At 53.5% G+C, this 24,669-nt stretch overlaps 3 protein-coding genes across 10 annotated transcripts; all 3 read right to left on the bottom strand.

Moving 5' to 3' along the window:
* Positions 1 to 2,231: 2,231 nt before the first annotated feature.
* Positions 2,232 to 8,117, bottom strand: ENTREP3 (endosomal transmembrane epsin interactor 3). 3 transcript variants are annotated; one of them, XM_014791941.2, is made up of 12 exons: positions 7,321 to 8,117; positions 7,067 to 7,123; positions 6,757 to 6,867; positions 6,531 to 6,650; positions 6,256 to 6,363; positions 5,504 to 5,679; positions 5,274 to 5,373; positions 4,883 to 4,952; positions 4,072 to 4,620; positions 3,405 to 3,473; positions 3,048 to 3,301; positions 2,232 to 2,955 (listed from the first exon to the last, which is right to left on the bottom strand). In XM_014791941.2, the coding sequence occupies exons 1-12, from the start codon at positions 7,543 to 7,545 to the stop codon at positions 2,782 to 2,784; spliced, it is 2,013 nt and encodes a 670-aa protein (XP_014647427.1). In that variant the 5' UTR covers positions 7,546 to 8,117; the 3' UTR covers positions 2,232 to 2,781. The 3 variants fall into 3 exon arrangements, with proteins under 3 accessions (XP_014647427.1, XP_004436212.1, XP_004436213.1); XM_004436155.2 differs by having other exon boundaries at positions 5,504 to 5,676; positions 7,321 to 8,116; XM_004436156.3 differs by lacking the exon at positions 7,067 to 7,123.
* A 559-nt stretch (positions 8,118 to 8,676) lies between these two features.
* SCAMP3 (secretory carrier membrane protein 3) lies at positions 8,677 to 13,050 on the bottom strand. 2 transcript variants are annotated; one of them, XM_087442002.1, is made up of 9 exons: positions 12,872 to 13,050; positions 12,458 to 12,535; positions 11,684 to 11,809; positions 11,460 to 11,595; positions 10,906 to 11,034; positions 10,303 to 10,462; positions 10,103 to 10,204; positions 9,428 to 9,545; positions 8,677 to 9,130 (listed from the first exon to the last, which is right to left on the bottom strand). In XM_087442002.1, exons 1-9 carry the CDS (start codon positions 12,935 to 12,937, stop codon positions 8,984 to 8,986), a joined length of 1,062 nt encoding a protein of 353 aa, XP_087298128.1. In that variant the 5' UTR covers positions 12,938 to 13,050; the 3' UTR covers positions 8,677 to 8,983. The 2 variants fall into 2 exon arrangements, with proteins under 2 accessions (XP_087298128.1, XP_004436215.1); XM_004436158.2 differs by having other exon boundaries at positions 11,475 to 11,595; positions 12,872 to 13,049.
* A 589-nt stretch (positions 13,051 to 13,639) lies between these two features.
* CLK2 (CDC like kinase 2) lies at positions 13,640 to 24,528 on the bottom strand. 5 transcript variants are annotated; one of them, XR_015554905.1, is made up of 15 exons: positions 24,380 to 24,528; positions 22,231 to 22,771; positions 20,474 to 20,643; positions 19,507 to 19,735; positions 18,730 to 18,817; positions 18,313 to 18,379; positions 18,022 to 18,138; positions 17,081 to 17,247; positions 16,211 to 16,305; positions 15,436 to 15,565; positions 15,247 to 15,329; positions 15,000 to 15,079; positions 14,730 to 14,820; positions 14,348 to 14,485; positions 14,053 to 14,172 (listed from the first exon to the last, which is right to left on the bottom strand). XR_015554905.1 is itself a non-coding variant. In XM_014791943.2 (14 exons), exons 3-14 carry the CDS (start codon positions 20,641 to 20,643, stop codon positions 13,987 to 13,989), a joined length of 1,503 nt encoding a protein of 500 aa, XP_014647429.1. In that variant the 5' UTR covers positions 22,231 to 22,771; positions 24,380 to 24,528; the 3' UTR covers positions 13,640 to 13,986. The 5 variants fall into 5 exon arrangements, 4 of the variants coding, with proteins under 4 accessions (XP_014647429.1, XP_004436218.1, XP_014647431.1 ...); XM_014791943.2 differs by lacking the exon at positions 14,348 to 14,485 and having other exon boundaries at positions 13,640 to 14,172; XM_004436161.3 differs by lacking the exon at positions 14,348 to 14,485 and having other exon boundaries at positions 13,640 to 14,172; positions 18,730 to 18,814.
* Between the last annotated feature and the right edge of the window lie 141 nt (positions 24,529 to 24,669).

The raw sequence follows: 24,669 nt of genomic DNA, 5'->3' as shown, positions 1-24,669 counted from the left end.
CGATGCGCAGCCGCGAGACACGAAGGTGCGGAGCGGGGGGTGGGGGGTGGGGTTAGCGGGGGGGGGGGGCTCGCTCGGGAAGGGAGACCGCTAATCGTCAGGAGGCGGGACGCAGGCCCCTTCCGCATGCCTTATTGGTCTTTCTGGCGACGGACTGCTCTCGCTGACCAGCCGTAGTCCAGATGGGGCACAAGCGTATTCGGGGGGTCTGCGCGGAAAGAGGGCGCGGGAGGCGAGAAACGCGCATGCGCGTCGCCGTACGCCTGGCTGCACGCTGTAATGGGTCGGAGGAGATTGAATGCCCTGAGTGAGTCCGGCCCGCGGAAGCTGAGTTGGATCCTTGAGCTACCTCCTTTGGGAGGCTCAGGCTAGGGAACATTCAGTGCCCAGAAACTTCCCCGTTAGGAACCCCGATTTCCACCCCCTCCTATCTCATTTTGTCGTCTGGCCGCGCCCTAACCCTCCCGGAGGCTAGGTTGTTATGATAGTGAATTATTCAAGAAGACCTGAAGCCTGACGCCATCTCTGGGCAGTGCCCCGCCCTCTTCCCTCCCTTCCCTGCCTTTGGGGACACCACGGCTGTCCCCAAAATCATAGGGTCCCGAAGCTGTTTACGAGGCCCTACTCTGCCACTTTAATAACGAGTTTGTTGAGGATCTACTAAGTGTTAGACCCAGTGCAATGAGCAAGTCCCTGCTCTCAGGAGCTTACATTCTGTGGGACGACACAGACAAACACAAACGAGGTAATTTTAGATAATGATCAGTGCTGAAAACAACATGGCAGTGTGATAGAATGACTGGGGGGTGCTCAATGAGAAGGTGTGAATGGAACTAAGACCTCAATTAGGCGAAGGCAACAGCCATGGGGCAGAGCGTTTCATACTTGGGAAAGAGCAGGTGCAAAAGTTCTTATGTGAGGCGGTTTGGAGCAGAGTGGACCAGATTGTACGTGACTATAGTCTCGTAAGGAGTTTGGAATTATTCTAAATAAAATGAGAAGCCATTAGATTTAGGCAAAACCTAGTTGTGACATTCCTTATCACTTTGCTGAGTGGAGAGTGGGTTGTTCAGAAGAGAGGAAATAGATCAATGCAGAGGCTGGAAGAGAGGGTGGTGGCTTGAACTAGGTAGCTGGTGAGACATGGATGAATTCAGGATAGGACTGGGTGTGTTGGGTGAGGGAAAAGAAGAAATCAGGATGATTCCCAAGCTCTTGGAATGTGCGACTGGGTGAATGGTGGTACAATTTATTGAGGTGGGAACAGTGGAAGAGGAAGAGGGGCTGGAAGTGGGGATGAAGAGTTCAGTTGTGGCCATGTGAAGTCTGGAATACCCATTAGACATTCAAGCAGAGATGTCAAGTTGGAGGTTGGAGCTCATGGAGCGGTCAAGGAGAGAGTTATCCATGAACACTACATGGTATTTAAAGCCATGGATTCTGGGGCTGGCCTGGTGGCATAAGCGGTAAAGTGCGTGTGCTCTGCTGCGGTGGCCCGGGGTTTGCCGGTTCGGATCCCGGGCACGCACCGACGCACTGCTTCTCAAGCCATGCTGTGGCAGTGTCCCATATAAAGTACAGGAAGATGGGCATGAATGTTAGCCCAGGGCCAGTCTTCCTCAGTAAAAAGAGGAGGATTGGCAGATGTTAGCTCAGGGCCAATCTTCCTCACACACACACACACACACACACAAAAGCCATGGATTCTGGTAGGGCCACCTACAGACAGTGGAGGTAGAAAAGAAGAGGGCCAAGGGCAGAGCCCTGGGGCCCTCTAGTGTTACTTAAGCGGTCCAGCAGAGGTGTAAAAACTGGCAAAGGATACCCAGAGGGTAAAGCAGGAGGAAAAATAGGAGAGTATGATATCTTTAAAGACAAGAAAGGGAAAAATTCAAGAGGAAAGATGCTGACTATCTGGGTTAAATACTTCTTAGGGATCAAGTGAGATGCGGGCCGAGAAGTGGCCACTGGGTCTGACACCTTTTTGGTTGCTGAAAACTTTGTCAAGAGCAGGGCCTGGGGAGAGGGAAGGTAGGCGCCTGATGGGAGTGGGTGAGGAGGGAATGGATGTTCAAGAAGCGGAAGGAAGGGAGAGAGAAAATGTTTTGCTATGAAAAGGAGCAGAGATAACAGTGTGGTAGCTGGAAATAAATATGTGTCTTGAGAGAGTTTTCTTAACTATGAGAGATGGTAGAATAAATTTCATTGGTGGGAAAGAATGATCCAGAAGAGAAGGGGAAAACTGAAATTTATTGAAGGCTTACTTAGTGTGTTAAGAGCTTTACAAACATTTGTCCTCACAATGTTTTATGGATCAGGCAACTGAGGTTAAATAACTTGCCCAAGGTCATGCAGCTAGAAGTGGCAGAGCTCAGAGGCCACCCAGATTTTTCTGGGTCTTCAAGCCTCACCACCCCTTTGCACAGGCACACAGGACATGCCTTTGCCTTAGCCATAGTGCCCCTGGCGAATCAGAGAGAGCTACTCTCATGCTGGGGGGACAGGACTTTATTTTCCTTCTCCAATGCTGTAAGCAGGGGCATCTCCCCCCACAGCCTGAATACCCATGCAGCATAGGACAGAAGTTCCCAGGCCAGAGGGGCAGAGGCAAGCAGCAGGAGCCCCTGGAGGTAGGAGGGAGAGGGATATTTCTGGGGGTGTTCAGCAGGTTTTTTTGTGTCAGCCAGTGCAAGGGAGCGCTGGGGGCTGCTGGTCCCAACTAGCTGGTGCCTCTGGCCCCAGCATTCATCTGGATCTGTTCAGTGTGACAAAAAGCCCAGGTCAGAGCCCAGTCTCCTGGCTGCCCCCATTGAGGCTGAGGCTGTGGGGGCGGGTACCACGCTCCAGCCGGCGGGCAGACAGGAGGCGCCGCAGGGAGGAGCCGGAGCTCAGATCGCCGCAGCTTCGAAGGTGGAGGCTCTCTCGGCCTGGCCGGCCCCATGGGCTCCGGGGCACCTAGACGGGGGACACAGGAGAGGGCATCAATCTGGCCCAACCTGAAGCTCCAGGCTTTCCTGGGTATCTTCCCAGGCTCCCCTGACTCGTACCTGCTTATGCCCATGGGCTCCATTCCCACTGGGGTCTGAGGCCTTCCTGGACATCTGGAGGAAACGAGCGACCAAGCCCCGGCCTGGCCAGCTGCCCTTCAGGTCCCCCAGGGAGTGGGCAGGTACAGGGCCTGAGGGCAGGGGGACCTTCTGGAAGGTGGGCACGGGGCGCCGTTTCTCGGCTGAGCAGGCACGTAGCAACTTGGGGGAAGGGCAGCGGGCTAGATGAAAGAGGCAGGCTTCAGAGCAGAGCCCTGGAGAGAGACGAAGAGGGAGAGTGGTGGAATGGGAGGTACAGAGAGGGCCAGACAGCACTCCCCTACCCCTTACCCCCTGGGCACCAATCACACGCCTGACCTGTATCTGCCAAGGGAATGGAAGCAGCTTCTTCCTCAAGCACTTTGGTATAAAGGTCCCTGAAGTCAGCTGGGGAGGAGAGAGAGAGACAGGGACTAAGTGGGAGAGCTCAGTGGCCACGCCCGCCCATCCCCTAATCCTCCTCCTGTGAGATCTCAAGCCCAGAGGAACTTTCCCAGCTCCCACACCCCATCCCCAACCAAGGGGGCATCATCCCTGTCTATGTCTGCCAGCAACTAAATTGTACAGTCCACCAAGACAGGGACTAAGGCGGTATCGTTCACGGCTGCATCCTCCCCAGGACCCGGCAGACCATGGTAATAGTGAGCACTTTCTGTGCCAGGGCGAAGCACTTTACTTGCATTATCTCATTTCTCAGTAACTCTATGGTACCTATGGTCAAGGTACTATTATTATACCTGTTTTATAGGTGAGAAACTCAGGCTTGAAGAGGGTAGGTAACTAGCCCAAGCCAGGAGCTGTGGAATTAGGTTTCAAGAAACAAGTCCTCCTCTTTCAGCCACTAAGCTATTGATGTGATTCTAGGAGGTGAGCACTCAAGAAGTGTCTCCTGCAGGAGTGAACTCACCCTTTCTTCCTTCTCAGGGCCCTCCAACTCCCAGTGCCTGCCCTCTCGTGAACCTTGCAGGGGGCAGGGGGTGCTCACCGGTGTCACTGGAGGTGGTGATGCCCGGGTCACTGTGGGACCGTGGCAGCAGCAGTGGTGGTGGGGGAGCCGGATGAGGAGGCCGGTGCCCCGGTGGTGGGGTGAGGGAACCTGAGCTATCGCTGAAGCGGCGAGTGGGGGCTCGGGTGGGAGGGGCTGCAGCTGGCTGGTTGCCTCCCCGGGGGACCCGCCGCCTCAGCTCTGGGAAGCAAGGTCCTACCCAGGGTGGCCAGCCCTCCAGCCGGTGGCAGCTGCGGGCAGCTGTGGGGGTACCCAGGGTGGGTGGGGCCTCGGGGGCAGAGCAAGAGTAGGAGCGGGCAGCCCGTGGGGGCCGCCGTGGCAGGGGGTTGTCCTCAAAGGGGCCCCGCAGGCCGCAGTCCAGGCTGAGGCAGTAGCCGGCGCGGCTGCGCTGAATAGAGCGGAAGAGCACGTAGTCAACGGAGCGCACGGAGCCCTGCAGCTCCAGCAGGCACGAGTCCTCGGATGGGCTAGAGCCCCCAGGGAGGTCACCAATGGCTGACAGCACCAGAGACCCGCTGTCCATGGACACTGTGGGCGGCAGGGGGTGCTGGGTAGCACCAGGCTGGCCAGGCCCAGGCAGTTCCTCCTTTCTCAGGCCCAGCCCCTCAGGGGCCACTCTGTCTCCAGTTTTATCTCAGAGTAGACAGACCCTTCTCCAGGGTCCAGAAGCCACAGCTCTCGCTTGTCCCTAAACCACCAACTCAGCCTTGTCTCCTCCTTCTTTGCCCCCACCCAGCTCTGCTACCCCAGGTAGCCTGGCCCTTGTCCACCCTCCCCACTCTCTGCTCACCATCTACAATGGAGGCCACTCGCTCACAGATGCAGGAGCCATCATGAAGCTGAGGATCATACAGAGTGGCCTGCAGATGACACAAGGGTCAAGGGTCTAGCCCTACACACTGATATGGTCACCCCCATGTGCTGGACAGAGCTCTGGAGACCTAGATTCCAGCCTGGCTTTGTCACATACGTGGGCCTCAGTTTCCATATCTGTGAAACAGAAATAATAGTTCCCACCCCACGCACCTCACCAGGCTCTAGGGAAGATCAAAGATGACAGTGGATGTGCTAGTGCTATAAAGATCAAGAGAACTATTATTATCTCTCTCCAGTGATGGCAGGCCACTCAGCTTTTCAGGCTCTATCCCCGGTTCCCCAGCCCCCACCAAGCCCTCTCTCACCTGGCTGTCTCCTCGTAGCCCCATGACGGCCTCATAAGAAGGAGGGCAATCAGTAGGGTACAAAGGCACCGGGCTGTCCATGGAGCCATTGTAGGTGATGCTGGCAGGACGAGGGAGAGAGTCAAAGCCTGGAAAAGAACTCCTACTCCACAAAGATCCCTCCCCACCAATCTAGGCCACAGCCCCAGTCCCCTCCTTAGTTCCCCCCACAGGACTCTGCCAGGCCTCACCTCTGTGCATCTGTTTCTGAGCTGCAGGTGTACTCTGGGGGATAGTAGGGTGGCGGGGGCACAGGCGGTACAAATTCGTCCAAGTCCAGCATGGTGTGTAGGAGAGGGGCTGGGGGTGACGATGTACAGCCCAGAGGTGCCAGGGGGCCTGACATTGAGCGCTCAGGGGCCAGCTGCTGAGGAGCAAGCAGGTCAGCAAGCCTTGTTTCTGGGAATACAGCTCCTTGGCTCCCAAACTCCTCTCTCCCCCACATTTTTCTGGCCCTGCCCCCTCCAAGAAGCTTAGTTCTGGCCCCTCCCACAGCCAGAAACAGCTCCTCCTCTAACCCTGCCCCCCTCCCCCCAGGACCTCTGGCTCTGACCCCGCCCATCTAGAAATTCTTCCTTTTTATGGCACCATCTGCACCCAGAATCGTCACCTGTACTCTGTCCCCACCAGAACATCAACCCTTTGTCCCTGCCCCCATCTAGGACCTTTCTGATTCTGCCCAACTTCCAGTCCCACTCTCTAATGCCCCCTCTCCCGGCCCCAGGCTAGCATCACATACTTTTCTGACTCCCTGTCATTCCCCTCCTGCCCCACCCTTGGACCCCCTAAATAACCCTACAATAGACATGTCTAATAGGTGACCCACAGACCCTGGTGCTCAGAAGCCAGCACTATAGCCACCACCCCCTCAAGCCCAGTTTCAGCACACACAACCCTGTCTCCCATCATCCTTGCTTGGCCTTGACCCCAGCTCCCCCCTCACCGTGTGCACGAGGTCCAGGGAGAAGATCTGGATGCAACAGACAATAGCTGAGAGGGTACAGATTATGGCGGCACAAATGGTGAGCCCACAGACGCTGAAGAGCAGGTTCTGGGCAAGGAAAGAAAGAAGAGGGATGTGACAGAGGTCTGGGGAGTGGCAAATCCCAAATGTTCTGGGCCTGTGAGGACCCCAGGAGGGGAGGAAAGGGTGAGAACCAGGAGGATAGTGGGGGAGGAAGGATTGGCGGAGGGAGGGAGGGGGGGGTGCATGCTCACCTTGAGGGCCCCTCGGGCTTCTTCACAGGTGGAGTTAGGCGCAACTTTCAGTTCCTGCCCTGACTCTGGACAGGGCCGGAGTAGGGGAACAGAGGGGCAGCACACACAGACCTTTCCTTCCTGCGTGGGAGTGGAGAGGGAGAGGCAGCCTGAGTCAGGACAAACCCAGGTGTCCTGCACGACTCCCCCAACCAGTTCTTTCCTGCTCTCCCTCCTCAAATCTCACCAAGGAGCAGTCTCGGAAGTCTTGGGCCAGCTGAGCATTCTTACAGGAGAGAACAGAGCCAGCCATGCTGAGCATGACACAGAGCACCGAAAGCAAGGAGAAGAAGGAGATCTGGGGAAAACAGGGTACAGACTCAGGGCTGGACCCTCAGGAGTACCCCTCTACCATGGATGGTGCCACCCTCCTTCACAGACATTTGTGCCTAGCTGGCATGAACTGGAGAGCCAATCCCCTTCTGGAGGGCATAAATGGGCATCCCCTCAGGTGCTGGGCACCTGCCTCCCAGTGGGCACCAGACCCTGGCACCTACCACTAGAGTGAATGGCCGCTTCCAGGACACAATGCCAACCACCCCGGAGAACGCCAGCTGGGGACAGAGTGGGCACAGGCTCAGCCTGGCAGGGGAGGCACCTGTGTGAGCCCCTCACCACAGGGTGCACTCAGCCCTGTAAGGAGGGAGAGGACCAGGAGAGGGAGGAGAGGCCAGCATTTGGACTGGCAGCTGGCGTGGAGGGGTGGGGCCCAAGCAGCCTCCCCCACCCAACGACTGTGCACCCAACTCACCGAGAATCCAGCCCAAGATGGGCAGGACCTCTTGATGCTCTCGGTGGTGGTGACGGAGGAGGCCACCATGCTGAAGGTGACCACCAGGATGCCCAGGAGCACCTGGGCCAGACCCAGTGTGAGCAGGGCCTGCAGCCAGGGTCGGTGGAGGCGGAGGTGGGTAAGGCCCCGGGTGCTGGGCCGGCTGGTCAGCGAGCGGCTGGAATCACTAGGCGAGGGCATCATGCCTGCCGCCCGGTTGCCTGCGCCTCGCTCGGCACCTCCTGGAGCTTGGGAGCATCTCAGAGGCGTCCAAGGCCCCGTCCTTCCTTCTCTCCACCCACCTCGTTCTAGAGCCCACCCTCTGGCTGGGTCCCCTGGGGCATGGCCCAGGGACTCCAGTTGCGGGGGGGCCCAAGGGAGGGGCGTCACGGAGGGGCCGCGGAGTGCTCCCTCCCCTCCACGGGCACTGGACGGGCACCGTGCCCGGGACGGCGATAAGGACGCGGGGGCACCGGCTCATCGCATCTCCCTAGGAAAAAGCGGCGCCGAGAAGGGCCGGTTAGGGAGTGAGGAGAGGGCGGCGGTCCGGAATCCAGGGAAGGGTGGGGAGAGTAGAGGCGAGAATGATGGGAAAGAAGTCTAGAGGAGAGGGGAAGGGTGGGCGTGGGGTGACTCTAGAGGCGCGGTCGGTGTGCCCTCAGAGTGTCCAGTGGGATCCGAAGCCGCCTGGTGGGGAGAGGCCGCGGCGCCGCCGTCTCTTGGGTCGCCTGCCACGCTCCCCTACCCACCACGCTCCGCTCCCCGAGCTCTGGCTGCGGCAGGTCGGGGGCTGGAGGCGGGGGATGCGGGTGGTGCGGAAGGAGGGGCGTGGCGGCGAGGGCCGGCGCGGTGCACCCCGGGAGTTGAAGTCCGGGCCAGAGACTTCGTGGGAGGGGGACGGCAGGGGCCGGCGGCAGGGCGAGCAGGCCTTATTTTCCCATTTGGCGAGTGCTACCCAGCCCTTGCCTCTCACCGAATCTAGGCCCAAGCTAACAACTCTTTCGGTGCCCGCTCGAGCCCCACCCAGCCTCTCAGGCCCCTGGGCCCGCTGCGTTCCCGGCAGAGGCAGCGGCTCTTTCCCCGTCATTAATGGAGAGGGATGGGGAGCAGGGCTCCCTGGTGGCTCCCGATTCCACGCCCAACCGTGGACTTCCCTCCCTCTTCCTGCGCCAGCCACGGGACTCTGCTGCCCCGCCCGCAGCAGCTCTCAGTTTACACTAAAGCCAAGTCCGACCTTCCCTCAGGAGTTCACATTCTGCTTCCACTCCAGTTCCCTCCACACTCTCCTTTTCTCCCGTAAGGCCTAGTTCCCAATAAAAATTTCAGAAACAGAGATTTGAGTTCCAGTTTCACTTTTTATTTAAATAACCGAAGCAACAGCCTTGGCACAGCAGAGGGAAGCTGGGTTGGGGCACGTGAGAGGGCAGCAGTGTGGCGTGATTCGGGGGTGGTGGGGGAGGCAGTGACTAGGTCACAGTGGGCTCCACGCACCCCTATGTCAGTTTCAGCAGTCATGGCCGTGGGATTGGGGGCACTATGGTGGAGACACCAAGTAGTGATGTCTCACCAAGTCCCAGAGGCCTCAGGGATGGGAGCTAAGTCAGCTCCCTCAGTGGCAAGGCCACGGCATCCCAGTCAAGGGTCATGGGGCCCGGAAGGCATTTTCAGCAGCCCCAGCGGCTGCACTGGCAGCTGCAGTTCGCACTGCAGGGTTGGAGAAGACACCAGCAGCAAATTCTTGCTGGGCCTTCTGAAAGCTGGCACCTGTGCGGCGATACAAAGAGTGGATCTGCAAGTAGAGGGCAGAGATTACAGCACGTTCTGGCCCCTGTTACTGCACTCTGACCTAACACCATGACCACCACTCACCAGTCTGCTGCTCTAGCTTTTCCTTCTTGGTTTCCTCTCAACACAGACACATACACACAAACACAGACACCAGAAAACAGCCCCACCTCCAGAGGTCCATTAGTTGAGAACCCACTCATCAGTCTGGCCCTCCCCAGTTCCTCCTGAATGTTCCACCCAGGCCCCTAGGGACACATGATCTCACTCTCCTGGCCCCACCTTCAACACAGCCTCTCACCCGCTTTAGCATCACAATTCCCAGCACAGCGATGCCAGTGAAGAGGAGGGCAACCAGCAGCATGAGCACAGCTACAGCCGGGTGGGGCCCCACCAACACCAGAGCGGAGATCCAGCCACTGTCAGGAGGGGAAAGCATGTGGCAGTGAAGAGGGGCTGCTCAAAGCTGGGTCTCTGTCCTCCCAGCTTCTCCACTGGATATGTCACAAACATGCCCTGTTCCCACCTATCCTATCAGGGGTCGCTCCCCTGTCGGTCTGGCAGCTTTCCACGTACCACAGTCTCAAACTACATCCACTCTCTTCATAGTTTAATTCCAGCTTCTGAACCGTTAGCTCCTAGCTCTCCAAGCTCTTCCAGACATCCTCACTCCAAACAGACCCTTCTGTTGAGGATTCTCCCTGCCCTCTTCAACCACCGTTACGTATGCCTCCTCCAGAAAGCCTTCTCAGACAGTCCATATGCAGCCTTCTTCCCCTCAGTCTACGCCTGTCTATTGTTCCATCGGGGCTCTCTTTATCCTGGAAGTATGTCCTATCTCTCTTGTTAAACTAGCACCTCCCAAGGATAAAAACCACATTTCCTTTCTCTGAACAACTCCTACCCCAGTACCCAGTGCTGACTTGGTCTAGAGGTATGGGAGGAAGGGGTGAGGGTGGATGGCAGCCTCACAGACCTGAAGCCCCAACCTGGGATGCCAATGGCCTGGAGGACAAAGACCACATCCTGGACGAAGAAAATGAAGAAGAAAACGAAGAAATTGAATGAACTGTCACTCCTGCAAGGAGAAAAAATTGGAAGGGTAGAAGAATTAGGGCTGGAGGAGCAGGTTGGGGCCTGTCCAAGGTCCTCCATCACCCCTGCCCCCGAACTTACCGGAAAGCCTTATACATGGGGCGGTACCAGCAGACGAAGGAGCAGGGAGTGAAAAGGAGGATCCAGAGGATGGAGAGTCCGAAGCCTGAGCCATTGCTGGTCTCCACACAGAAACTGGCCAGGCAGGCAAGGAAATTCAGGAGAAGAGCCAGAGTGCTGCCTAAGGGACAGAGGGACAGGACAACAGGTCCTTCTGAACTGCAGTGAGAGCTCCTTTCCATATAAGCCCACCCCACAATCCTCACTAAACATGGCAGAGTAAGGAAAGGAAGGCAGCTTCTGCCTTCACAGAATCCTCAACTCAACAGGGGAGGCAGAGCGAGCCAATCTCAATCATGTGTGATCCCCCCTGCAGACATTTAAAGGATCAGAATACATTTATGCCTGAGGACAAGGGAAAGGGGGAGAGGGTAAGAAGGCTGGAGAATAAATTCTAAACACTATATGAGGAATAACCCAGGAAGATATCTGGAAAAATGAGCCTTAAACTCAAATGTTGAGAAGAGGTGAAGTGTCTAGGTCTAGGTGAGTAGGCTCCAGGGCAGGAAAGATGTACAAGTTACTACCTGTGCTTTTCCTCCTAAAAGGCTTCTCACTACTCACATATCCAGAGGTAGTACATGGTGGATACTGTCTTCTGAAATTCTTGGGGTATCTCCATGGAGATGTCCTGGAAAAAGCAGGGCTGAACTGGGCAAAAAGAAGGTAGAGGGGGCCAATTGTTCCGTTGAGCTGTAAGGCACAAAGAGAGCAGGAGGAACCCAGAAGTGAGGCAGAGACCAAGAAAGGAATCATTCCCCCTTCCTTCCACCCCCTGGTCCTCTCTTCTATCTCCAATTCGGGGTCAAAGGAGAGTGGCAAAAATAATACTAATAGGGAGTGTTTATTATTATTTATAAGTTTTAAGCACTGTGCCAAACACTTTGTATAGAGGATCTTGTTTAACCTTCACAAAAATCTTGTCAAACAGGTACAAACATTATTCTCATTTTACAAGTAAAGAAATTGAGGCACTCAACATGAAGTAACTTGCCTAAGAGCCCATGGTTAGTAAGCGATAGCACCCAAATTCAAACTCAGCCATCCAGCTCCAGCACTCACACTCTTACGTCCTTTTATGCTCCTTTGAAACCGTCGGGTGCCTTCCCCCACCCTACCAAGGATCCACTCACGAGCTGTGCCCCCCAGGGCAGCATGCTGCAGCTCTCGCTCCCTCCGGTCCAATTCTTCTGCCTTCCGGTTGAGCTCCTCCTGCTTCTTCAGCAGCTCAGCTGTGGCTGCTGCAGCTGAAGCCTGCCCAGTTTGAGCAGAAGGAGAAGTGAGTCCTGGGCCCCCGGGCTAGCCCCTCTCCCTACCCCCACCCCCCAGACACCGCCTTCACCTGGGTGCTGTAGGAGCCATAGTTCTTGGGTTCTGTGGGGCTGAGCTTTCTCGAGGACTGCAAGGAGGGAGCCGAGGGTGGAGGCAATGGGGTAGGGGCAGAAGAAGGCTCATAGGCTGGCGGTGGCTGTTGGGTTTGGAAAAGATCTTAGGGATCATCTAGTCGCTCTTAACACAGAGATCTGGTGTCCGTCTGAATACCTTTAGACACAGAACTCATTACAGAAGGCAGTAGCCTCCCTCTCAATTGTTAGAAAGCTAGTTCTTGTGTCTAGTTTATGTCCGAGAACTCTTTTACGACCTGCAGCAGCCCTTATCACACCCCACGTCATCCTTAGCCAGGACTCAAAACACTCATCTACCATATCTACCTCCTTAACTTTTAAACACTCTTACCATTTTCTATTCCAGTAGGACAAAAAGGAGTAGCCCCCCTCATTCCTCCCTTCTAATTGCACACCTAGGCATAGTTTATTTTCTCCTCAACTCCAACCAGCTCCATCCTTTATTTTCTTCAAAGAAGCCTCCCCAGACAGAGACTTGGTTCAGGCCCCGCCAGACTCCAGGTCCTCCCAGGACTGACATTTAGGGCTCAAACCACATGGATCATTGGCCTGGGCGTCTCCAGAAGAACAAGGCATCCCATGGCAGACTAGCCACTCTCAGGGAGCTAAGATCACGGTGTTTCTTTCTTTGCATGCAGAAAAGTCCCCTGCACCCCAGGAGAGTGGGCTCATTGGCACACCCTACCCTTTCTTGCCCTCCAGGATCTCACCTCCCGGGTCTCAAAAGGGTTGTAGATGTCAAGTGTGGCATACTGCGGGCTGGGTCGGTGCTGGATCACAGCTGGGTCCTGCGGGCAGAGAGCTGGGGCTCAGCTGGCACCTGGTGCCTCTGGGGGAACTCACAGGGGCCTCTTGTAACTTGCCGCTGACTCCAAGGACAGCACTTTCGGGACCACGCTGTTGTCCCAACATTTGCCCCCCAACCCTTCAACCTACACCGCCAGTACCAGCTCCTTAGAGGAGCAGGGCCCGCCTCCCAGGTTGCTCACTGGTCTAGAGTCACCATCACCCCACGTGGCGGCCTTTCCCGGGATCAAATGTCAGGAGTGGGAATACAAGTTAGCCCGACCCTCCAGAACCGAGAAGAGTCAACCCAGCCGCCAAAGAAGGCTGGCGCAAGTCACCTGAAAGGGGTTGTCAAGCTCGCCAGGATCGGCGAAGGGGTTTCCACCGTCTCCGCTTTGAGCCATGTTTGCAACCGCGGCCCCAGCCGCCCCCTGCCCTCCACGCCCCTGCCGCGGCAGTGGCGGCGGCTGGCAGAGCTCCCTCCGCTCCTCTCGGTCTGCCCCGCTTCTCTGTGCACGGATTGGTTATACCCACCGGAAGAGTCGCACGGATCCCCGCAGCTGCGGCGGGTTGCGCCTGCGTCTTGGCTAAGTGCAAAGACGGAAGTGCTCCATGTGACACCTCTGACCCAGTCCCCGCCAAGTACCGCCCCTCCCCCACGTGACTTCTCTCCACTAACGAACTACACCTCCCAGGAGGCCTTGCATCAGAATCCCGGTCCGTCCTGTTTCTCGTGATGTACGACGGGAGTCCCTCGACCGGTAGTGGCGGCCTCCCAGAAACCCAGAAGATGAAGTTCTTTACCTAGGTTTCTGGCTCTATCCTCGGGCCTAATGGCTATAGTAGTTGGACCTCTTTCCCAACCTCCTTATTCCAGATCAGAGAAGTGCCACCTTATAACCCTTCTCCACTCTAACCTGCAAGATATCCCACCCATCACTACGCTATGCTCTCCTGAGACAAACTGGACAGATAAACTGGTGGCCAGACTTTGGTTAATTTTGGAGGGTAAGATGGGACTCCCTTCACAACCAAATTCAGAAGATTGCCAATCTTCTCATCCCTCCTCCCCAGCATCCCCAAACCTCAAATTCCAGGGATGGGGGTCCGATGAAGCACGTCATTTTATTTCACAAAGACTGTACAAAATTCCTTATAAAACATGGGATAGGTGCCACCTGGTTACCTCATTCTGCCCCCATCCAACTCAACTGTGAAGGGGGAGGTGAGGGTGGGAAGAGTGTGGGATGGAATAGCGTTATGTACAAGGCAGGAGTTGAAGTGATAGGTACAAGTTCTTTCATATTTACACTATTTCACATATTGACAGGTATATAGGGAGCCAGGAGGAAGGAGTGCGCTCCAGCTCTGTTCTCTTGTATAAAAAAGCACCAGTGTCCTGGACTGGACGCCCACTGCTGTTAGAGATGCAGGGGGGCCCAGGGCCTGATCGTCACCGACTGATATCCCGACTGGAGTCCCACAACTTGGTGCTGGGTGGCTCAGCCCGAAGGCGGGTGAAGAAAGGATGCTGAAGGGCTTCACCCAAGGTCAGTCGCTTAGCAGGTTCATACTCTAGCATGCTTTCAATCAGATCGAAGAGCTGGTGGTGTTCCTCTGCCTCTGAGGTCAGATATCGCTGGTGATGGAGGGCAGGAAAAAGGTGAGGCATGATGCCTTACAAACCCTGCCTTCTTCTTCAAGGCCCTAGCTTTCAACCTTGGAGGATCAAGGCTCTGCTTGCAACCGTTATGAATGCTACCTTAGCACGACCACACCATGACCAACGTTTCTGATATTACAGCTCAACCTACCTTCCCACTAGCACAATTACTCCTTCATACTCTTTGAAAGTTCTCTCTACTTGTATATCCTTGTCAACTTCATGAATCTTCTTTAGCTCCTCATTAAAATGTAAGCTCTTCAAAGTAGTTTATTCTTTTCTGTCTGACCTAAAGAATCCAGGACATTGCTTTGATCTCTGGTGGGCTCAAGAAAGACATAGCTGTCTAACCTCCTTCCCTCCACAAAACCACTCCTTCTTATCTCTCTTCTATTGACCAAAGATGTTTTCTTTCACTTTTCCTCCCCTTCTTTCCTAACCCTCTGCTTGTGAAATGCATTTCAGGGGCAAAACACCTTAAGAAGGAAGTGACCTCTGGGTGGTAGACACTATTTATCCCCAGTCGGGCTCACCCGCAGTGGTTTGCAGTTTTCTCGAACGTAGCGCCCAGCTGATGTGTTCTCATCCCAATCCAGGCGACCCCGATAAAAATATTTCTGCTTCCTAGAGGGGAAGGGGAGGTTGAGGAATCAGGAGGTTCCTCTTGTTGTGGGATAACTCCCTTATTCCCCTATCTGAGAGTAGCTGGGGGGAGAGGAGGTGTCAAAGAAAAAAGAAAATGATGTGATATAGACCAATTTTGTGGAAAGAAAAGGGTAAAGTCCCTCCCACTCAAGGTTCACCTTGTCTTTCGAATCATCCGGGAAGGGATAGGACCCAAGATCCTTTCCATCATGGCTAGATGCTCTCTGTTGTCATGGGTCTGAGAAACAAAGACAGAACTGAGCATGGGACTAGGAAGGGGATGCTGAGGACTAGCTGCCAGGAAGATAAGCAATGTGGAAAAGTAAGCAGGCAGGTCCTCAGCAGTCAACAAGGAAATCAGGTAGGAGAATGCCAGGTGGTCACATAAGACAACCCACCACTTACTTGGAAGAGGGTGAAGCCAACATAGTACTCGAAGATGATGCAGCCTATGCTCCACACATCACAAGGCTGTGACCAGCCCAACTCTGGGTAGGAATCGGAGGAAGAGGGAGTTAAGAGGCTTAGGGGAGGTCCCACCCTCACCACCACACCCCCTCACATACTTGGACAACCTTGTCCTCCCCCCCTTACCGAGGATGACCTCTGGTGCTCGGTAATGGCGAGTGGAGACAATGGTACTATGGTGTTCATGGTCAAAGGTGGCACTACCAAAGTCTACCACCCGCACAGCTGTGCTCTTTACGCTGCGCTCATCTCGCTTCTAGGAGCAAAGCAGGAGAAGAATGAACCTCTGCATCACAGACCAAGATTCTACCACTAATCTCTAAAGTGCTTCAGAGCCTTAAAAAAGCAACTCTCACCTCCTGCCTGCTCCCAAATACGCCGGAGAATCTCCTGCTTTACAGCCTCCCCCATATCTAGCAGAGGGCTTTAGGAGTTGGGGAGGAAGACGATTAAGGAATAATTATGGAATAGCATGCAAGTCTCTAGATATCTGAAGACTATACCCAAGTGACTGGTGTAGCTTTTCTGAAAATATATAACAGGTAAATATAGGGAGGGCGAGCTTCCTCAGCTGGGATCTCCACTATCTGCAGTTAGTCAAGGGAGCTGAGCTTTCCTTACAGAAAAAGAAAAGAGAAAGTCCAAACCAAGAACCGTAAAAGCATTTTCACCCTATTGGAAAGCTAACTGAGGTCTTTTTTCCAAGTTCTCTTCCAATTTAAGTCTTCTTAGACCTCTCCCTTTCAATCTATTCTGGTACTCTGGTTTTACTCAGTCGGAGTCAGAGTGAGAGAAAATGTGGGACAAAGTAGTAAAAGGGAGGACAGAAAGGGCTACGTGAAAGGCCCAGCGGCAAAGCTGCCTGCCCCCACTGGCCAAGGGGTAGACCTGTCCGTCATACCTTCTCTAGGTTGTAGGTGAGCTCGTAGTCTGAATTCACAAACAGAATATTTTCAGGCTTGAGGTCCGTATGTGTCAGCTTGTTATCATGGAGGACTGCAGGGGAGAAGGCCAGGTCAGGGTTGGTCCAGGCGGCCAGGGCTGACTGGCACCAGCTGACCCCAGGCTTGGTCACCTAGCTCAAAGCTGAAGAGGAGGCAGGTCCAGAATCACTAGGCTGCTTTCTGCTCTACATCCAAATGAAATGCCTGGTCTAAGAAGCCCTACGCTTACTACTGTAAGATATGCACATCATTCTCCACTGATGTAAAAAGATAGTTTGCTGTGGGTTGTGCTTTTGTACTGACTTTGACGTATGTGAGTATCTGACATTCTGTGAATTCAACTCTGCGAAAGTGTACTGTTATGGAGACTCAAAAGGAACTATGTACTAGTCTGGATTCTCTATCTGGCCCCTTGGCTGAACTGTACTTCCTGCTCCCACCCACTGTGCTGGGAATGGAGAGCATCTGAGCTCAGACAAATGTAAACGTCTAGTTTGAGGAGTCTTTTTGTCTCTTTGTGCTTGCTGCCTGACTTACACTTTCTCAAGGAAGGGGAATGAAGAAAAAGAGAGGTAATTAAGTGCTTTGATTTCAAAGGCTTTCTCTTCCAGCTCCTGCTAGGTTGGATGTGGAGTAAAGGCAATCAATGATGGTGAAGACATTGGTCAAGGAGTGAAGTCAGAAGAGATGTCAACATGACAGTGAATAAAAGGACTGCAGATAACGGAGTTGACTGTTTAGGGGCTTCACCAGTGCACAACTGAGACAGAAGAGGTCCAATGGAGGGAGGGGCTGCCCCAGAGTCCGCCTTGGCCCGCCCCACTCACACTTGACGGCCTGGCACAGCTGGAAGGCCATGTGGCGCACTTGGTGGATGGGGTAGGGCAGGTAGTTGTTGTCTTTGAGGAAATCGAAGGTGCTAAGGCCCAGAAGCTCAAAGGAGATACACATGTGGCCATGGTAGTCAAACCAGTCAAACATCTGGACACAGAGGCTGGGAAGAGAGATGGGGGAGGGGGATGTCTGATGAGCTCCCATCTGCCCACCATCCCTCCAAGGAGGGACTGCCTAGCTGTTGATTCCACATACTTGTGTAAAAACATGCCAGCTAGTATTGCCTACCCAAGAAGACAGGTACTACCTGCCAAGCTTCAAACCATTTTCCTGCAATATTTTAAATAGTTAAAAAAATTCTATTTGCTGAAGAGTTATTGAGTGCCAGGCTCTAGTGTGCACCCTGAATTGTCAAACTGTCACTCTTAAATCCCTACCCCAACTCCCACTCCTGAAATTCACTCACCATCAGCAACCATTGGGTCCATGTTTATACCTAGTGTCTTCTTTTGTCTTTGTTTAATGCTGTTATTCTGTATTTGCCTTATGAATGTGTGTCAACAGAAATATTACATATAAACGTCTGTGGCCTCATCAGCACAGTTCTAGTCATTAAAAGCTCAATTAATTTTTTGATGAAAATGTTGATTCTCAGTCTCAAGGCCATTTCCAGGGCATATCCCTACACAGGCCATCCTGGGCGGGGGCCAAACTGCAGAGCAATCTAAATGCCCTGAAAACTAGGGGAATATGGATCAGAGAATGTCACAGATCCTCCCTCCCTGCTCTAATGTTCTACTACTCTAGGATGATGAACAGAAGATGAATGGATGAGAAGGCCTAGGACTCTGCTGCCTGCCAAACCCAGGTGTGGAAGGTATTCCTGTGCAGGGGTGGAGCCTCTCAGACTTCCCACACTCCTTTGCTTGCTTACTTCTTGTTGTCAGGGTCCTTCTCATTGATTTTCTCCAGCACGTTGATTTCAAGGCGAGCTGCTTCCTTGTACTTTTCCACATTCTTAATGATCTTTAGGGCAACTCGAGCGCCCCCCCTGTAGGTTGGCAGAAAAAGCTTTTGCTGGGTTCTCAAGAATATCTCAGACTGAATGGGGCTGTCTGGGGATTAAGAAATCCTACCTTTGGCCAATCGGCAAAAAAGCTCCAGATAACCCTCACTACTTCTTTATGCCTAGCAGGTGTGGAGTAGAGAAGGGGCTGACAGTTACCTGCGATGGTCAACACATTGTACGACTCGGCCAAAGGTCCCCTCTCCCAAGGTGCTTACAATTTCATCTGAAATGAAAAAGAGCAGGGTCGGGGAGAGGGAGGGAGAGAAGATGGGGAATGAGCTGAATTGGAAGAAAAAAGGGCACAGCAACCTGGGGTGAGATGAAGGAAGGGGGAACAGATACAGATGGTCACAGGGAAAGAAAACCCCTGAGTGATTCCCACCACCTTTAACCCAGGGGCCATGAGAGCTGGGAGTGGACAGCAGAGGTCAATTCTCAACAGCAACTCAAACCACCCAGATAGACAACACCACTGAGAAAAGGCAAAAGAGGCTGTGACTTGGGTTGGCTCGGGACGTTAAGATGGCTATGGGACCATTACAGGCTATAGTATTGTTACGATTTGGCTTGTACATCGCTCTTGTAGCCAGTCCCCGACGTGGTAGATGAGGTGGCCCTCAGCGTCGTCCTCTACACTCTTGGCTCTCCGGCTGCTGTGCTGCTGTCGGGGGGCGGGGGGGGTCGGAGCAAGCCAGGTGTCGGAGCGGGGGCCGGAGGGAGGCGGGGTGGGTGGTGGAGGGGTCACCGGTCACAGGCGCCCAGCCAGGGGGGACAGACGATGATGGGGGACAGTGGAAGGGAACACGTCAGATGCAGTAAGGAGGATCGGGGTGAGAAGAGAGAGCGGCGCATAATCCCAAGTCCCAAACCCAAAACGGGAACAGGGAGAGGAACGGGCAGAGCAGAGAAGTGGTGTCGTTGCCAATGTCACCCACAACCCCATGCTCTACACAATGCCCTTCCAAGTGGGCAGTGATCTCCCCTTGCCCCCACCCAAGCCCACCTGCTGAGGGGGCCATGGAGCCCAGGGCTTGCGGGAGAGAGGCAGTTCACAAACAAGGTCCCCCTTAGAGTAGAGGCCTCCGGGGCGGAAGAGCTGCTCCCCACACAGTAAGGCCAGCATGCCAGGGAGGGCACTGGGATTCACAAATGGTCTGTGCCCATCCATCTCCAAAGCAGATTCCAGGGCTCTCCAAGAGTTGGAGAGCTTCCAAGAGAGTAGACAAACTCAGCGCCCACCTCAGTGTTCATGCCCCAATGCTCAGCTGAGAACAAGGATACTTCTCACTTACCAGGGTTCTAGAGGGCTGAAGAAGGGTGGGGAGAGGAAGGGCCTGGGGTGGCACTCACCGAAGATGAGCGGCTGAATGTCCGGCTGCGCCGCCTCCGCCGTCTGTGCTTCCTCCGGCTGCTGCGCTGGCTGCGGTAACTGCTGTTCTCCCGATGATATTCGTAGGAATGCCGGTAGTCTGCATCATAGTAGGCTTCTCCTCGATCCCGGCTGTAGTCATTGCGCCTATAGCTGCCACAGTATCGCCGGTCATATGCCCTCCGGTCCGAAGAATGGTCATCATAGCTGCTGTTGGACAACAAACACCCATTAGGTACATCTGTTCAAGCCACATTCCTTGCCACACCACGTGACAAGGTCCTCCCTCAGTGAGGACAAAAAGTAATGCTAGAAAAACAGCTCTCAGACACTTATCAAGTCACTCTGAGAGGACCAGAGAAGTGAAGTAACTAAGCACAGAGGAGGACCCCCGACCTGCATGTCACCACGACCTCTGAAAAGAGATCTGCAAAAGAACGCCCTCTGGGGGCCTCTTGCTCCTCTCCAGTGATTCAATCCAACAAAGAGCCTTTCCTGACTGACATTTAGCTTTGCTCCAAACTATCCCTAACCCATCCCTCCTACTGAATATGCCCCTAAGTTATGAAAACCATGCAGATCTATTTGTCTTGTCTATTAGCTCATTAGCTACCTCTGGCCCCTAGTCTTTTGCACTTGCTTTCCCTTTGCCTGGGACACTCCCCCTTTGTCCCTCAGACAAGCTTAGATGTCACATTCCCCGGAAAGCTTTCCCTCAACTACACATCCTGCCCTATTCCAACCAAACCTGCTGGATGCTTCCTCAGCCCCTTACTATATACTTCCTCTACGGTAACACTCTCAATACCACAGTGCAAATGGCTTATTTTGCCATCCATCTGGAGCATCATCTTCACCCAGCTGTGTAGCATGTAACCGATAAATCCTTGTTGAACAAATGAATGAGTGAGTGACCTTGAATATGAATTTCTCTTCCTGAGGCCTCACCTCCGGGAACGGACATGGTAGCTGTCTTCCCGCCGGCGCCGCCGTGTCCGGTCACTGCTACTTGACCAGGAGCGGCTTCTTCGTCTCTTATGCTTTCGGCTCCGATAGTGTTCATGGTAACTCCCCCGGCTGCCTCGCTCTGAGGAGTGGTACCTTCGGGGATGAGGCATCTGGAAGGGAAGGAAAAGTAGAAATAGAGAGAAAAGTTCTGAGTTTTCACAAGTCTCCTCCGAGGACTGGCTGCTCCAGAGATGCTAAGCTGCTTTCTACTTTTATCTCTACTTCTTTTTACCACCCCCAACTTCCTTCGTCTTCCTCTGTGCCTACAATTCCTCCTTAATGGAATATATATTCACCTACTACTCGGGCTGAAAACTCTAAGAAGTTTCCCCTCTGCCCCCAATCTCTTAATTACCCCCCACTCAGCTCACTGCTCTACTCTGATTTTCCTCAAACACGGCTCCATGAAGACCTTCAGGTCTGGGCCACAGCTCATTACAAGTGAGATTGTGTAACTGATGGACACTGCTGGGATCCAAGATACATCTGTGCTATGCGGAGTTCCTCACAACTCAACAGAGTAAAGCTTTAGTATACACTATTACGATACATATTATCAGCCATTAAGTGTATCTTATCTCAACTATACCATCCGTGTCCTGAAGGCAGGAATCCAGTTTACTAGGTCTCTGCATATAGAAGTGAATACCAAACATAAGCAAGTTCCAGGGATCTGAGCCTAGCCCTTTGAACTAACTTAATCATCTCTCACATCTCTGGCCAAAGCCCCCCTTGAGAAGTTTTAATACAGGAGGCCCCAAGCTGCAGTCAGCTTCCCATCTGGCCTCGCAGAATAACTGGTTTTTAATTAATATCAGAACTACTTGGCTAAAAGCTGGCCCCTTTCCAGTTATTGGAATGCCACGGTGCACAAATCCCTTTTTTCCTTCAAGGAAAGAATCAGAGAGAAATGACCGTCACAATCCAGGAAAATGAGAACTGGAGGGCAGAATAAAATGAAATAGGCCCAGGGACAGGAGGCTTGGTGGGGGATAGTGAGAGGATAAGGTGTGGAAAAGGCTTTTAATGACTTCTACATCTGGCTCCCATTCTAAGCTACTTCTTCCCAACCTCCTTAAATTGAGGAGGAGGGTGACATTTGATTCATTCCTGACCTAACAGGGCTTGCAGAAAAACAAGAAGATGTAAGTACAAGATTCTCCCAGGTAATCCAACCTTGTTAACCATAACCACATAAATATCGCCATATACATACTGCCACCAAGGTTCCTCACAGGCCTCTCCCCAACCCAAAGCATCTCCCACGTACAACCTTCTCAACTTCTAAATCTTCTTTTCCCCTTCTCACTCAGAAAACCCAGAACTCACTCCTAGAGTCAAACTTTTTCCATAACCTCCAAGTGACACGGTGGTGTCTTCCCCCTCTCCAGCCTTCAGCCAACTTCGATATTCTGCTCTTTCTCATCTCTGAAGCCACTCCTATTCCTACTCCATCACCCCTTCTCCTACTCTGGTCCCTCCCAAGTTTCCTATAGGTCTTCCCGGACACATCTAAGGCAGGCTAATCTTCCACCTCATCTCCCTACTCCTCACCTCTGCCGATTCGCTTGTCTCAGCCCTCCCCCTTTCCTAATTCTCGCCCCGGTCCCTTGTCCCCAATCCAATCCTATCCCCCGCCCGCCCCGCGGCCGCCATCTTTCCGCGCGGCCCCGCGGCCCGCCAGCCTGCGCGCTCACCGTTCTGGCGGCGAGGCCCGTGCGCTTGTCCCACAGGAAGTCCGTGATGGCGGCGGCACTGCGGCCGGAGTCCCGGCACCCCCGCGGCGACGAAGTGCGACTCCACCCCCTCAACCCGAGACCCTGGGACCTCCCGCCTCGTTCCCGGGCTCCGCTCCAGTCCCGCCCGCCCCGACTCCGTCCCCGCCCCCAGGCTCCGCTTGGCGCCGCTCGCACCGCCCCCGCCCGGGGCCCGATCCCAGCTCGGTCTCCGGCTCTGGCCTCTCCGATCCGTCGCCGCCACCGTGAGCGAGCACGTACGTACGTATGCACGCCCTGCGTCGCTTCCCAGCTACCCCTGGGCTCCGCCTCCAGGACCGCGCACGCCACCGCGTCCTTGCGTAGCTCGCGGGCGTCCGATGGTGTGAGCGGAGGAGGTGCTGGGGCAGGGGTTCATGGGGGCGGGGAGGGCGTCGCCGGGCTCCACAGGCCTGCTCCGCCCCGCCTCGTGTGCTTCCGTATTCGTCTGTCTTTTACCCTTTTCATGCACTTCTGTGGGTTCCTTAGGTTTGGAGATTTAAAAGAAAGGTTTGTCATTTATGGGGTGTCGCCGCTCGCCAACTTTTGAGGCTTGGCGGTGAGATCTGATTGTCCTGCATAGCCTGTAAATATCTAGTTCTTAAAACAGATCGGCCACCTAACCGCAGCAAGGAGGGGCTCCCACCTTTTGTCCTGAACAAAACCTGTGCACATGTGGAGTCAGGGCCATGGCCATGAGGAAACGTTTGGGAAGTGGAGGGATGGAGATTTGGGTGCTAAAAAGGGGAAATCACTTGAGAACTGTATGTTATGTACTTATACATAATATATGAGATGTGTAATTGAAAAAAAGAAGAGGAAAGAGAAGGAGACCTTGAGACAAATTGGGCAGAGTTAGAGATGCTATATAAGGAATTGAGAAAGGGAAATGAAAAAATAACCTGAGGCTAACTATATTAAAGTCAGGGAATATCAGAAGGGAGCTGGGATGGAGGATAGTCAGATGGAGATTAGACCAGTTGGCCAGAAATGGTTTAGGAAAAGTTCCCTGAAATAGAAGAGGAAGGGTAATGAAGGAGTTGAGAGGAAAGAGTGGGGAGTTCACTTCCTTCTCCATGAACACCTTCCCAGATCATTGATTCATTCAACAAGTGCACAGCTCCTGTTCTTCAGCGCTTCACAGTGTAATGGGAGAGAAAGAGCTGTAAACAAATAGTGGCAGCCTGTGACAACAGCTGTCATGAACAGTGGTGCCCTGGCCACTGTAAGAAAGCTCTATTGGGCCGGCCCCGTGGCTTAGCGGTTAAGTGTGTGCCCTCCACTACTGGCGTCCCGGGGTTCGGATCCCAGGCAGGCACTGACGCACCGCTTCTCTGCCCATGCTCAGGCCACGTCCCACATACAGCAACTGGAAGGATGTGCAACTATGACATACAACTATCTACTGGGGCTTGGGGGGAAAAAAAGGAGGAGGATTGGCAGTAGATGTTAGCTCAGAGCCGGTCTTCCTCAGCAAAAAGAGGAGGATAAGCACGGATGTTAGCTCAGGGCTGATCTTCCTCACCAAAAAAAAAAAAAAAAAAAGAAAGCTCTAGACTAGATCCTACCTGGGGAAAGGAGAGTTGGAAATGTGTTTCTAGGTTTCCTAGAGGAGATGACATCTGAACCAACTGTTGGAAAGTGAATTGGAGGAGAAGAATACCAGGCAGAGAAAATATTTGCAAAGGTCTGGAGACAAGGCAGAGCAAAGCATTTCAGCATGATTGGAGTCCTGGCTTTCAAGAGAGAGACTGTCAGACGAGAGATTGTTGAAAGTAGGTCCAAATTTTGCAGGGCCTTGTATGTCATTCTAAGGGGCTTAAATGTAATCCCATAGAAGACGGGGAAGTTTAAAGGACATTAAGCAAGTGATATAGCTACATTCGGATTTTAGGAAGGTAACTCTGGCAGACTGTGCAAAAAGAATTGGGCTGGGAGAGTTTAGAGACGCTTTTAGAGGCTTCTGAAATAATCTAGGTGAAAAAATGCTGAGGGCTTGAAATAAGGCAGTGGCAATAAGAAATGGCGATGAGGGGAAGAATTTGAGATGTTTAGGAACTTACAGCACTTACCACATAGCACTATAGTTTACCTGTTCTGTCGGTTTGCAGGCACAGACGAGCAGTGGCTTTATGGCTAGGACTTTTGTATTCATCTTTGTATCCTCAGCGTCTACTCGGTGACAGGCAGTCACGTTTGGTGAAGGTTAGCACAATGAATTCGGAAATGAAATACTAGGAGGAGCAGTGTGGAGGAGATCAGAAGGAAGGAATATGCCTAGGAGAGTGAGAGTGCTGAGAGAGGGAAAGTGGAATGCAGAAAGTCCATGAGCGAGAGTGGGGAAGAATCTCAAAAGCCATTCCCTACCTCTTCCATTGGTCC

The sequence above is a fragment of the Ceratotherium simum genome, chromosome 2 (assembly GCF_057802395.1).
Source record: "Ceratotherium simum simum isolate JZ-2026a chromosome 2, ASM5780239v1, whole genome shotgun sequence".
Lineage (NCBI taxonomy): Eukaryota > Metazoa > Chordata > Mammalia > Perissodactyla > Rhinocerotidae > Ceratotherium > Ceratotherium simum.
This window is presented reverse-complemented; position numbering and strand designations above follow the sequence as displayed.